Consider the following 14940-nt stretch of genomic DNA (forward strand, 5'->3'; position numbering starts at 1 on the left):
TAACTCCTCGGTATCATCTTCTACTGTAAGCTCCATTTCCTACTCGGCAGCTGTTGCAAGATGACCATCAACCTTTGTATTTATCGAGATGGACATGAGATGGGTCTCTTCTGAGGGTCATCAGGCTATATCTTCTCCTCCTTCTACAGGCAGTGGTGGCACCCAGTCATCACAAACATCTCAACCACAAAAGCATCTCCAGCCACACACTTATCACAGTTCAAGCATCTCGCTTCACAAGTCAGAAACACTGCACGCCAGCAAGCACGCAGCACAAAATCACCATAGTCTTCTGACACCAGAGGAGAGTTGTTAGGATCATTTTTTTATGGAAAGGGGTCTCTGCCTTTTGAACGACAGCTCTAAGATCTTTTGTCGTCTATACAGTAGCACAGTGTCAGCAGTTGATTTGTCAGTGGTCAGCCCAGCACTGTTATTAGATTTTAACTGAACTGTACATGACAACCTGTGTGGCAGTGATCACTTTCCTTTAATTTTACAATTTTTAACTAGTCTGGAGCAGGACTATAATCTTTATAATGGCGGGGGAAATTTGACTTAGGCAGAGCAGATTGGCCTGCCTTTCAGGCCCTGTGCTACACACGCCTTCTCCGTAGTTCTAGTTTTAATTTCAAGGTAAAAGACCTTGGCAATGATCCCACATTGCATCCTGCTAATCTTTTTACCTCAGTTTTAAATGAAATCACTTTGGAAACGATTTCGGCACAAAGGCATCGTAATAGCCGTCCACATGTCCCTTGGTTTACAGAGGGGTGTAGGGTGGCCCAGCATGCTTGGAAGAAGGCCCAGCACCTTGCCTTCCACCACCAAACTCCTGAAAATGTGATAAGTTTTAAACGCAGTAGAGCTCAGGCTCGTTATATTTTTAAACAGGCAAAAAAACTTGTGTGGCAGAGGTTTGTGTCCTCATTGTCCTCCCTCACCACTTCTCAAAAGGTATAGGTGACCATGAGGAAGATAAAGGGAAGGTTTGATAGGCCATCTGAGGGTTAGAGACTCTGTTCTTACAGAGGCACGAGATGTTGCTAATTCATTGTTTGTCCTGAGCTTCAGAATATCACCCGTCAGTTTTTTTACGGAAAATTCTTTGTTTTCTTTGTTCAGGTCCATCCCATTGGCAGCAGTCTTTACATTTTTAAGAAGGATAGGACTTTACCATCAGATTTAAGAAATTTTATGTACTGATAACTGTTCTCTTTTGGGGTTTTTTTTTTTTTTTGGTTTGTTGGTGGCCTTTTTGGCCTTCACCACTCTTTTTTACACTTTACGCACTCTTTTACATATTGTTTGCTCTTGTTCTTGTTATTTGGTACCTCTTTGTGTTTTCTGTATTTGATTTTATTCTTCATTGAGTATGGTTGTTTATTCTTTCATAGTTCATATGTTATTTGTTGATTTTGCTGTCCCTCGTTTGCTGTATATGTTTCGTTCATGTTTTGCATTTATTATTTTTTACTTCTTGCGTTGACTTTTTAAAGACTATTATGGTTACATCACTCGGGAGGTTTTGTCTCTAAACTTTTAAAGTTAAGTTTTTGGGGTTTTTTTTTTTTGGCCGTGATAAAGCCCTAGTTGCTGACACAGCGTTAAACACACACACACATCCATGTCTTTCTGACCACCTACCTTTGTCCCATGCTGTGAGATGGTGGTACGTCCTTACTAGATTAAAGTTAGGACACACCTATGCCACCCAAGGACACCTCCTATTTGGTGAACCACCACCAGTTTGTCCATGGTGTAAAGAAAGTTTTAGTGTGGTACATGTTATGATTGTCCTGAGCTCCAGAGTATTTGTCTGCAGTTTTTTTTAACAGCAAATTCTTTTTTTTTTTCTTTGTTCAGGTCCGTCCCATAGGCAGCAGTCTTTACTTTTTTAAGGAGGATAGGACTTTAACATCAGATTTAAGAAATTTTATGTACTGATAACTGTTGTCTCTTGGTTATTTTTTTTTTTTTTTTTTGGTTTGTTGTTGGGCATTTTGGGCTTCACCACTCCTTTTTACACTTCACCCACTCTTTTACATTATTGTTTACTTCATGTGTTGGCTTTTTTAAGAATGTTATGGTTGTATCACTTGTGGGGTTTTGTCCCTAAACTTTTTAAGGTAAGAAATTCTTTTTGTTGCCGTGATGTAGCCTTAGTTGCTGGCTCGGTATTCAACACAAATTGCATCTGGGGGTCTTGTTTTTGACCCTTTTAACATATTTCTTTCACCATGATATAGCCTTGATTGTTCGCATGTCGTAAAACCAACCAACCAACTGAAAACATCTAGCATTTTATGGATGGGAAGCAAGGTATTATTGTAATTATTGCTTGTTTGAATAAAATATGTTAAAATGATATGGAAATGATCTCTTTCAGATCAAAAAGCAGTTTCCAGAAGCAAATTTGAGGTTGCCAGGAAAGAAGATTTTTGGTAATCTTGATCCCGAATTCATTCAGCAACGCAGAGAAGGGCTTGATGATTTTATCCAGAAGTTAACTTCACATCCAAAATTATGTCAACAGTAAGTTTATCATTTAATAACTTCATTACTTCATTATTTATGAAAAGTGTACATCAAATTTGATTTTTCAATATGGCATTTACAAAACGTGAGGTACAACAGGAAACAAGCCTTATATTTTTAAATAATTTGAAAATGTTCAGCGAAGATTTATACAAATGGTAAGAATTGGTAGTCATGATTTTGTGACTATAATAAGATATATTTTCCATATTCAGGAAACCCTTATTTGATAAACACATATCCTTTTATAAATATGCATTTACATTTTTACTTTGTAATCATAATGTCACTGCACAAAACAATTTTGAGATTTTATAATTCTTTATAATGAAATTTTATTTTTAACTGTCATTTTGAAGTGTGACTTAAGGACTATTTTAAAGGAATCTTATTTACATTTTGTCAGAGAAAATGTCTTTATTATTTTTGTTTAAATTCTTGCGATTTTAATGATGGCAGGGAAAAGAATGTATGAGTTAATGTTACTGATGATAGAATTTTATGTTTTGCAGTCCTGATGTTCGCCTCTTTTTGTCTTTGGACAACCCCCGCAGTGCAGCACAAGAAGCTGATGCTGAGCATTTTGATGAATGTGACACAATGGTAATGTGGCCATTTTTTTAATTATTTCTTGATTACTTTAAAATTAACACATTACCAGATATCAAACTGTTATAGGGTCTGTATTATAGTGGGAGAACAGAAAAGCACTTATCACCTAGGCAAAATTGTGGATCACTTGTTTGAATCTCACCTGACACAAAATTTCTTTGTGGTGTGTTACCTATTTATAAGGGCTCCTGTAAGCATCTTTTCTCGTGACTGAGCTGGCCCACCCATTTTTCTTCTGCTGTTCATGTTTCTCTTTTACCAGCCCTTCTGTCTATCTTCCTTCCATAAACTGTTTTTAGTAGCAGAGGGTGCAAAGTCAGCCCAGCCACTCTTGTTGCTCTTCCCTTTGGCGATAGCTAAGGGTTTTAAAAACATCTCATCAAATGACTTTGCACTAGATAATTTCTAATCTAGCATGGATCCCAGAGTACACATCAAGAGGGATAGGACACCTATATCCACATTTTTTTCTTGCTTTCTATTTTGGATCATCCAGTGGCACAATGGCTAGTTCCTGTCACCAATACAGTGAAGGTTGGCTGTCCTGGGTTCAGCTCTAGTCTCTGGCATGTTCTTTCTCTGCATCTGGCATCTGTTTCCAGAGCTGATGCCTTGATGTGATATAGCCTTATTTGCTGGTTCTGTGTAAAACACCAACCACCCCCCTTCCTCCCCTCTTACTTTCTGTTTCTCCAAAATTCCCAGTTTTATTCATTCCGATATCTGTGTTAAAGTGCCCCTTCTCATTCCTTCCCTGTTGTGGTGCTTTAACTGTCAGCATCATGGCTATGGGGCTAGCTTCTGCAATTCCCCAGCCGCTGCTTTCCTTCAGTGGGACTGGCCAGGCTGAGGCTGATTATTCACTAAGACTACACTGTTCAAACTGCCATGGCTCACATACAGCCTTTTCACAAGACTGCCCAAAGTGGAAGGAGGAAGCAGCCATTCATCGTGCAAGCAAGCAAGAATCTTGTGTAACACTGATTTTTACTGTCATACAGTGGGTGGCTCTACAGTAGCAGCTTCCATGCCAGGCTCCACTTCCTATTGAGTAGTACATGAAGTAGCAAAACTTTCTGACACATACTCCTTTTATATTGTCCTTTTCCCTTTTTATTGGTTTATATTGTTAGTGGTTTGTTGTAGCACTTGGGGGGTTTTGTTTTTCACTGTTTCGATGAAGCGTAACTAACAGTGGGGGAAGCAGCTAGTCGACTGGTTAGAGCGCTGGCATCCAAACTGAGAATACACTGGTTCAATGCCTAGTTAGTACAGCAAACTTTGCCCAGTCGACCCAACTGGTGGGAATGGATACCTGACTCCATAAAGGGTTAAGGAAGGTAAGGCAGCAAGGGAGAGAATATGGGCACCACCCTCGCTTAAAGTTGGCCCCAAGAAAAGTGAGGTCTTTAACACCTCACCCTCCCAACGACCTGAAAAGATTATGGGATGACCTTTACCTTAACTAGCCTTAGTTCCTGGCATGAAGTAAAACTCAACCAACTAACCATACTATTGTTGCAGAATGAGACAAAAGATACCAATCCTATCAACTTGGGCCCAAGTGAGAAACCAAGGTAAGGGCAGATCATTAATAGGGTATGGTGGTTTTTTTTAAAATTCTTTCAGTTGGCAGTAAAGTGCTGTGGCTTAACAATCCATTTAGTCAGAACTAAACAAATGCAGGTTATTCCAACAAAGCACATACTTTGACTTCTTATATCTTGCACATGCTTTAGAGGATAGGGACAGGAGTTCTAACATGATTTTGTGATACATCTTCATATGCAATTTGAATGTATGTATACCTTACTTTTTATTATGCTGTATTGGCAAAATATTAAAAATTTATTAGTTGAGATTCTGTGCATATTAAGGCTAATATACTTTTTTAGTTGTTACCAGAACATTCCGGTTATGTACATATTACCAGCTTAGTTCAGACTCTTGTATCATTCACTATTGAGTTCTTTGAGTTTCAAAATTGCTACACATTTGTGTAAGGCTGATTGAATTGTTTCTTTTTGTTATAGCAGATGTAGTGTAGGATTTTAGAAGTGGAGGATAATGAGATTATTATTACAAGTAATATAACATCAGAAGTATGTCATTATGCTTGTATTATAATATAAAAATATTGATGTTTCAGTGTACGGCCCAGTGACTTTGAATTTTTAAAAGTGATTGGGAAAGGAAGTTTTGGTAAGGTTTTGCTAGCCAAGCACAAGATGGAGCAAAAAATATATGCTGTCAAAGTTCTACAAAAAGCTGCTATCATGAAGCGTAATGAGGCCAGACATATTATGTCAGAGAGAAATGTATTGCTTAAAAATATACAACACCCATTCCTGGTTGGCCTTCATTACAGCTTTCAGACACCTGATAAACTCTACTTTGTGTTGGATTTTGTAAATGGTGGTGAGGTTAGTAGCTTCACTAGAATGTTATTTGTTTTCTTGGTGACGTAACAGGAGTATTGCCCTTATTATTGTTAATGACCTTCCTCCTTGCCCTGCCACTAAATATTTTACCTAAATATTTTACCTATCATGCGCAGTTCCTTCCCTTTCCTTTTAAATGGCAGCTCAGTCATATTATTGAATCCCCTTCTACTCCTAAACTTCCAGCCTGTTTAGTTGACACTCAGAAAATTTTCCTTTTACTTTGATTCTGTAAATGCCAACACCTCACCAAGACAACGGACTGACTTGCATCAGGTTGCACATAAGTGGTTGGTCTGATTAACTGGAATTGACTGTATCTAAGTAATATGTGCCTCAAAAGTTTCCTTCATGGGTAGTAAGAATGTTTCATGATGTACTTTTGATATGATTAATGGCATATCATGATTGAAGCATTGTTATTTATCATGTAATTATTACTGCTAAGAACTATTTTTTGTATTTCAGCTATTTCATCACCTTCAAAAAGAGAGATGCTTCCCAGAACATCGAGCTAGATTCTATGCTGCAGAAATGTGCAGTGCAATTGGCTATCTCCACTCACTCAACATTATCTACAGGTAATCTATTTTTTAGAAGGTTCTGAGTGAACCAGTCACAGCATTCAGTACAGTTTGAAATTTGTGGCAATCATTGGAGCTAAGTGCTTTCTCAGATCCTGTAACCAGCATAAAGTTGATATCGCTCCTATTAAAAACAAAACAAAAAAAAACTGGTCACCTAATGTCAATAAGTATTTATCTTTAAAAGTTTTGAAAAAATGTAAGACCTGATATTTTGTCTTTAAAGTCTGTAGAAGTTTTGGAATTTTGGAAAGGCATTACAATGCATATGAGCAGTTTTCACAAAAATTGAAAATTCATCACCTAGAAAAATTGATCAAAATGAACACAGTGGCACTGTTAACAGAATCTCGTTACTGAATACTCCTATGTCAGCATGGTAGGCACACATCTACATGGTGCAAAGGGACTTCTTCCACACTTGAAATAAGGAAAAGGGGAGGAATGACACCCTTATGTTCTGGAAAACAGGGTGCTGGCACTGCATTTTCCTCTCTATTTTTTATTAATTTTAAAAAAACCTAAGTGCTATGTCACCAACTCCAGGGTCATTCTTCTCACTCATGTTATGACTGGGCGGCCGGCCAGGTCAGGGGAAGGGAGAAGGGAACAAAGCACCGTCAAGTGGCGCTGTCCCAGACTAGCACTGCCACTACACAAGTATCTTAAAAGCAATTGTTTCATAAGTTTTGGGTAAAGGTTACTAATTGTATCAGCAGAAGCATTCAACACTGGTCAACATTAAATTTTTCCTTGAATGTCGTTACATTTACAAAGTTTGCTGGTTATTCTTACACTGTACCTACCCATCTTATAGATAACAAAGAAGGATATTGGGAGAAAGTAGGCAAATTAACAAATTTTGTTTCAAACATAATTTTATTTGTTTCTTCACTTTATTTTATTGTTTTTTTGTATTTTTGGTTTCATGTTATTTTTTTCAGTTCTATTTTAAAACTTCAAATACGTCATCATAAGCATGTCTCAAAGGTAGATGAATCTACATATACAACATGCAATGCAGCTACTTCCAACAGGCAGGACTGCTGAAACTAGTGCATGACTGTCTTTATTTTTATAGTTTATTCTTTATGTATTCTCCTTTTTTTAAACTAAATACATAGAATGCCAGACATGTTTTAAGTTTTGGAAATGACGCTCTCATTTTCTATAGAAGTGTTTCTTTTTATTTTCAGAGATCTAAAACCAGAAAATATATTGTTAGACCCAAAAGTAAGTAATTCAATTATTTTATTATATTATTGTCACCTGGTTCATTTGATCAGTGTTTGATACATATAGTATAGCAGAAGACTTGTCGGTATGACAAGAGTTTTCTCTGTGTACCAATCATAAATGTAATTTTCTTTCATTCTTATCACTGACATTAAATCCTGTTTGTCAATATAAATTAACCTGGTAACTGTGTTCTTGAGGCATTCAAAACAAAAATGAAAGTTTGTAATTTGAAATCCCCCTGATTGCTTTTGAATTTTTTTTTTTTAAATAGTCTATGGTGTTAGTGATTATTGTGCTTAGCCTCAGAGCAGGTTGCATGTTTATAACTTGCTCCAGCTAGTGGTAAACTTATTTGCCCACCCAGCAAAACTGGCTGATTTTATTATAAATAAGGTACATATTTTGACCACCACCAGTTGGTGCAGCTTACCTTGTAGTGGTGGAGTGGCTTGCGTACCTTGTCGATCCACAGAGCTATGTCGGCGGGAGCCTTGTGCTCCTGGCAGGTCTAACCAAGCCGAACGGGTCTTTCAGGGGAGAGGCCAGATTAAAATGTTGCACCCTGGCCTTCCAGGTTGGGGGTTTTGCTTTGGGCTAACAACCCACTCGTGTAAAAACAAAAGCTGTTACAGAAACTGCAACAATACTACAACAAGGGCCTGGTCAGGAAGATTCCTCTCTAGAAGAGCTTATGACTTATGCTGGTGAAAGCCTTAGGGAAGCCAGCTTGCCAACTCATCTTTTGATGGCCAAGGCATGAACCAGGATAGGGACCTGGAACATCAGAACCCTCTATGAAAGTGGCAAGTCAGCTCAAGTGGCAAGAGAAATGGGAAAATACAACATCAGGGTTCCTAGGTTATGTGAAACCAGATGGAATGGAAGTGGCCAGACCAGACTAACATCAGGAGAAACCATTATTTACTCTGGCCACAAAGACCTGGACCACGATCACACCCAGGGAGTAGCACTACTGATGTCAACAGAGGCAACAAAGGCACTGATGGCCTGAGAACCAGTCTCACCACGGCTCATGTCAGCACGATTCAATACCAAAGGAAGGAAAATCACCATTATCCAATGCTATGCCCCAGCAAAGCAGAGAAAGAGGAAAAAGAAGTCTCTTCTTGACCACACACCAATAAGAGATCTAAAGATCGTTATGGGAGACCTAAATGCTAAAGTGGGAGATGATAACACCAACAGGGAACTGATCATGGGAAGACATGGCGTCAGCACCTGGAATGTCATAGGTGGCACTGTGGTCCAACCCAAAAATATACACAAGACAACTTGGACTTCCCCTGCTGGCCAGACAGAAAACCAGATAGACCATATAACAGTTGCTTGAAAGTGGAGAAGGAGTCTTCACAATGTCCGAGTGAGGAGAGGTGCAGATGTTGCTTCAGACCACCAGCTCCTTGTAGCAGTCTTCAAGATTAAGCTGAAGTCCTTCATTGATCCAGTAGGCAGACCACACCACAAGTGCAATACTCAATACCTCAAGAACAAGGAAACAAGGGAAATTTTTAACTGTGAAGTCAAGAATAAGTATGAGGCCCTTTCAGGACTGACACAAGAATCTGTGGAAGAACACTGGTCAAATACTCAAGAGCATTTGGAAGACAACCTGTACAGATGTTCTAGGGAAGAGGGAAAGAAAACACAAGGAATGGATGACCCCAGAGACCTGGCCAAAGATTGAATCAAGAATGGGACTGAAACAGTAGCTCCACCAGTGTCAAGATCAACAAGAGAAGGAAGATCTCAGAACTAAATATTGGAAAGCCAGCCGTCAAGTGAAGAGGTCTGTCAGAGAAGACAAGAGACTCTTCACCCATGAGCTGACAGAGAAAGCAGAGACAGCAGCTATACATGGAAACATGAAGCGACTATACGAAAATAACACAAACTATGTCAGGCAGGAACATCAGCCCAAACAAACCAGTGAAAGACAAAGACGGCAAAACCATAACAAATGATGCAGGACAAAGAGACCACTGGATGGAACACTTTGAAGAGATCCTGAATCGACCTCGTCCATCATCTTTACCTGACATACCACTAGCAAGTGAACAACTTCATGTCAACATCAGCCCTCCCATTAAGACAGAAATCATCAAAGCTATCAAAAGCATGAAAAGTGGCAAAGCAGCAGACCCGGATGGCATACCTCCAGAAGCACTAAAGGCAGACCCGGAAACAGCAGCATCAATTTTACAGCCCCTCCTACACAAGATCTGGGAACAAGAGCTATTGCCAACAGGAAACTAGGCCACCTGGTCAAGTTACAGAAGAAAGGAGACCTCTCTCAGTGCAACAATTGGTGGGGGAATCATGCTGCTGTCCATCCCCAGTAAAGTTCTATCAAGGGTAATTCTAGAGAGGCTGAAGAAGGCACTAGACAAGAGACTGAGACCAGAACAAGTAGGGTTTCGTCAGGATAGATCATGCACTGACCACATTGTCACCATCTGTATCATCATTGAGCAGTCTATTGAGTGGCAGTCCTCCCTCTATATAACATTTGTGGACTTTGAGAAGGCATTTGACAGTATAAACAGGGACGTCACCTGGAGGCTGATGATCCACTACAGCATTCCACCTAAGCTCATAAACATTAATCAGGGGTTGTACGAAGACTCGTCCTGCCAAGTTATCCACTACGGCAAACTCACTGAACCTTGTGGCAAAGGATGTTGGAACCACATGTACCCAAACCGGGTATGCAAGATGTTGTTGTGTCCCTATCCCAGATAGCATTGAAACATTTTATAAATGTTTATAAAAAGTTTACGCATTATGTTTTAATAATGTTTGCACAAAATGTTCATAAAACGTAAATTATGCCCATTAAAATTACGTTTTAAAAACGTTTAATTAAGGGCTTCTGGAAACGAGTGCTCCTCAAAGGAATAAACTAACATATTTTGAAGTCACCATGGTGAACTAGTTCCAGCTTACTGTGCCAGTGATTAATAAGCTATGGACCTTTACTTTGACCTTTGAAATCATACGATGTTGCAGGGTCACATTGTGCTGACTGACTTCGGCCTGTGTAAAGAAGGCATAGAGGGCATGGACACAACCTCAACCTTCTGTGGCACCCCCGAGGTAGTATAGAGCAGTGTTTACATCCAAACACTTTTAAACCTTTTTTTTAACACAAAGTATGTGATAAGAATTCACATTTTCTTGCCTTGTGAGACCTTGGCTATTCTTGCACTGCATGGTCATTCAAAATGTGACTAAACCCACTTTTCAAGGTGTGCATGTTTGCAAAGAATCACATCTGTTGAGCATACTGGCAATAATATTAGGGAACTTGAAAATTAACGGATTAAACATGATATTGATTGAGTTTGATATTTGGAAGCTGCCACACCATTCACTAAAATGGTTGAAATTATTAATGACAGCAGAGGTATCAATTAACTGACCTGCAGTTGAAGGTCAGTCGTGTAGTATAAATATTGAACTCTGCATTATTCTGCTGAACTGCCTAGAGGAAGTGAAAGTTAAATGTTAAAGGAAAATGTTGGTCAACACCAACTGGCAAATCTTCGGTAGGTATAATTTGAAATCTAAGACAATAAAATATGACAAAGAATTTTGGATGTTAGATTTGTCAGTATATCACAGATTTGTGAACTTGAAACTATAATTACATTTGACTGTTAATGACTATTAGTATAAATAGCCATATCTTTCCATATTTTGACACAAAAACATGAGAGATATTGATTGTTGGCTGATAAAGCTTTAAATGTATATGTATGATTTTGTCATAATTTTGCTAAAGGATGACCAAGAGGATTTCATAAAGATCTTGCACTACATCAATACTTTATACCTACTTAAGTTATCTTTAAAATGGTATCAAGATTTTAGCACTGATGAGTGAGTACTGCACAAACAGAAAACTAAAATAAGGTCAAGCTTTTCAGGGGTTTGGTGAAGTTTGATGCAGTTAATATTCTTTTTCATCTTTTGTGTACTTTGGAAAGATTATTTGAAAATGGGTTTAAAAAAAAAAACAGGTCACTATTGCTGTGTACATAAAAAATATGGTGGTATAAATATGGATGGGAAGATCTCTTTCCATTGATTTCCAGCAGAGCAGACTATGGTAAGGTGACCAGACGTCCCACTTTAGGCGGGACAGTCCCGCTTTTGACCTCGTGTCCCGCCTGCTCATCGGACGGGACGCCCAATGTCCCGCTTTCTGGCTTTCACCAGATCTGCCATTGAAAGCACCACTACTCAGCAAAGTCAGAGGAAAGGTTCCCCCCACCTCCTTTTTCGGCGCTCTTTGTTGGTGACGACACCATCATCGGCACGTGTCCCGCTTTCGCTCCCGAAACGTCTGGTCACCTTAGACTATGGCAAATGTGCAAAAGATGTGGATAAAGCTTTAAAGACTTCAAATCATCATCTGCCTCTTTGTATTTATTTTTGTTTTGTTTGTTGTTGTTGTTGTTGTTGTTGTTGTTGTTGTTGTTGTTGTTGTTGTTGTTGACTATGATAATGGCAGCAACAGTGCTGTAGTTGTGAAATTTGAAATCTTAAATATAATTAAACGTGGAACTCATTCAGATAGTTACGAAAGGCCTCAGCATACTGACTACATTTTGATTTGTAATGATTTCGTACTGGTGCTTAAAGATGAGTGTTTATTTTTTTTAAATGACATCGCTCCAATCTATTAACAGTTTAAAGGCTTGATCATGCTTACCGTTTCTTCAGTACCTTGCACCAGAAGTGTTGCTGAAGAAACCATATGATAAGACAGTTGACTGGTGGTGCCTGGGTGCAGTGCTGTATGAGATGGTTTATGGCCTTGTAAGTATAAATATTGTTGTATACTTTACTGTATTTGTCTTTTCCTTTGATGTTAGTAGATACAAGTGATGGCTTGTACCAAACTTTACTTTTCTAGATTGTTGTTAAATGACTATTTTAATGTGTGTTCCGGGTTGTGTCTGCAACTGGATGTGATTTCATTTCTGTAGCAGTTTCTTTTGAGCAGGAGACAAACCTCCTTTTGACCTTCAAAGATTTGTGGCAATATGTGTGTGTGAGAGAGAGAAAGCGAATGAGAAACTGCAATGGACCACTCAAGCAGCGTAGCCTAGAACTGCTCAAGAACTCAAACATACATGTTTGTACTAGAGGAATTCACATAATTCAAAACCAGGTACTAAACAATTCAAATGTAACTTTTAAAAAAACAATGATTGTCAAATATTGCCATCAAAGCACATATTCATTGGCACATCATGGTTAAATACACATGGATAGTGATGCAGATTTCAGATTTCTGCACATTAGTGCATGAGTATGATAATAGCAGGGTGTAAGATCAAAAGAACTGTTAAATAGCATAACCAAAATTACTATTTTACCATCCTTACTTTTGTCAAAGTTATGAAGCAGTCTATAATTGTTTTGAAGCATCATTAAGAACAAATGTGATGTTTAGTTACATTTTAAATGTAAGTAGTATATAATGTAAAGCACAGAGAGCCAGCAACCTGCTAGGGTTCTGTGCTATAAGAGCATACTTTGCTATTAATAATCAATTGTTTAATATGTTATTTACTTGTCAAAATACCCCACTTACGGAGCCTTGCCATGTTTTGTCTTATATGAATAAAAATAGTTGCATGGCAGGGATAAGAGACTTGTTCAACAAGAACATATGTTTGAGGTCAACCCTTATGTTGCCATATGACTTCATTGGGTGGAGTGAAAGGCCAGATTATTAGCGTTTATTTGATGCAAATGACCATGATATATGAGGTATTTAATGTTTGATGGAAAGAGTGATGAACTTGACAAATAGCTAAGTTAGGTTTATTGTGCTGCTGTTTTTTATGAGATGTTAACTGCATAGACAACAGTGGTAGAATATTTGTTCTGAGGGTGCTCATCCTGTTCACTTGAGATAAGACAATCCCTGTAAATAAACCGAGATTATCAGCATAAAGAAATAATTTTTGGTAGCACTTTTTTAAAAAAGATTTTTTTAAAGTACAGAAATTATATTTTGCTGACAGCCTCCATTCTACAGCCGGGACACCACAGAAATGTATCAGAATATCCTGTACAAGCCTCTTCGTCTGCGTACTAATGTTTCAGCTGCAGGTCGATCTGTCCTTGAAGGGGTATGTCCTTTAAGCTTCAAAAACATTGCTGCAAGTCATTATCACTGAATAGGATACTGGCTGTCTAGAAGATAAAATTAAACGTTAATAGTATTATATTTTTGTTATTAATTTGTCTTTAGCAGCTTATTGTTCATTTTATATGTAGTCTAGTGTCCTTTGTTGCTTTATGTTTTGTAGTTCGAATGGGAACAGTTCAGTTATGAAACTTAAGGAATAGTTGTCAGCTTTACTTCAGGTCTTCACACTATAGGTCCTCCCCTCCCCGTGTACACTTGTGGTTTTTCTTTTTTTTAAGAGCATCTGACATGCAGGTAGGCAAATGGACAATCAACTACTGTTCAGACACAGTACTGTCAGTAGAGGTTGCTTTTAATGATTTAATATATGATAAACTTTTAATGGAAAGTGTTACCCTTATGATTATATTATGATGCAGTTACTGCAGAAAGAGAAGGAAAAGAGACTTGGAGCTAAACGGGACTTTGAAGAGATAAAACATCATGATTTCTTTGCGGACATTAACTGGAATGACCTTGATAGTAAGAAAATACCGCCACCATATAATCCTAATGTGGTAAGAATTTTACTACAGTAAAATATTTAATATATTTAATGCTTCAGATTATGGACTATATACTTTATAATTTCTGATCATTTCACCACATTTTAACATTGATGACTTTACATTAGCTTTATGAACCAAGCAGATAATGCCTTATTAAAGTTATTGGTTATCTATTCTGCCAAAAACTAACACTGCATAGAGAAAAAACATGATCCATTATGGTTTGCTTAGATTTATACCCTATTTGTTTATATGTGGTAACATGACCTTAGTGAATAATGTGAATTTGCGACCAGATATTAAGAATAAAGCATCCTACTGATAGGCGTGTTTTAAGCCTTTAATTTCCTTTTTGTAAGTGTTGGTGATCTTTAACTTGTTTTAACAGATGTATTCTTTCAAACTATATGCAAATGTACCAATTGCATGTGTATCTAGTAATTTGATTTCAGATTTAATAAAATATTTGTTCATCTCTTAAGGCTGGTTTGTTGGGGGTTTTTTCCGGTGGTGGTGGTGGGGGGGAGGTTTGGTTAAATTCATTCTGGTTATCTTTGAAATATTTTTAAATAGCTTTGCTGATATATGTTGTTTTTTTAATTATGTAGACTTTATATATATATATTTTTTCATTTTTTTTATTTATATTTACTTGTGTCATAGAGTGACCAGCTAGACCTCAGGCACTTTGACCCGGAATTTGTTCGTGAACCTGTTCCTGGTGAGAAATCATAGTCTTTGGTTAAATTTAAAGACCTCTTTGCCATTTCCTTGCAACTTATCATTGCCTT

General features: G+C 37.9%; 1 protein-coding gene across 1 annotated transcript in view; it reads left to right on the forward strand.

Moving 5' to 3' along the window:
* The window catches only part of LOC112574410 (serine/threonine-protein kinase Sgk1-like), a 31521-nt gene that overhangs the window by 9825 nt on the left and 6756 nt on the right, over positions 1–14940 (forward strand). Inside the window, exons 4-14 of the mRNA XM_025255466.1 lie at positions 2390–2535; positions 3051–3141; positions 4675–4727; positions 5300–5573; positions 6060–6172; positions 7372–7408; positions 10442–10528; positions 12161–12256; positions 13474–13581; positions 14021–14158; positions 14813–14870. Of these exons, the coding sequence (XP_025111251.1) occupies positions 2390–2535; positions 3051–3141; positions 4675–4727; positions 5300–5573; positions 6060–6172; positions 7372–7408; positions 10442–10528; positions 12161–12256; positions 13474–13581; positions 14021–14158; positions 14813–14870 (1201 nt within the window). The remainder of the gene's footprint in view (positions 1–2389; positions 2536–3050; positions 3142–4674; positions 4728–5299; positions 5574–6059; positions 6173–7371; positions 7409–10441; positions 10529–12160; positions 12257–13473; positions 13582–14020; positions 14159–14812; positions 14871–14940) is intronic.

This window comes from Pomacea canaliculata, linkage group LG10, assembly GCF_003073045.1.
Source record: "Pomacea canaliculata isolate SZHN2017 linkage group LG10, ASM307304v1, whole genome shotgun sequence".
Lineage (NCBI taxonomy): Eukaryota > Metazoa > Mollusca > Gastropoda > Architaenioglossa > Ampullariidae > Pomacea > Pomacea canaliculata.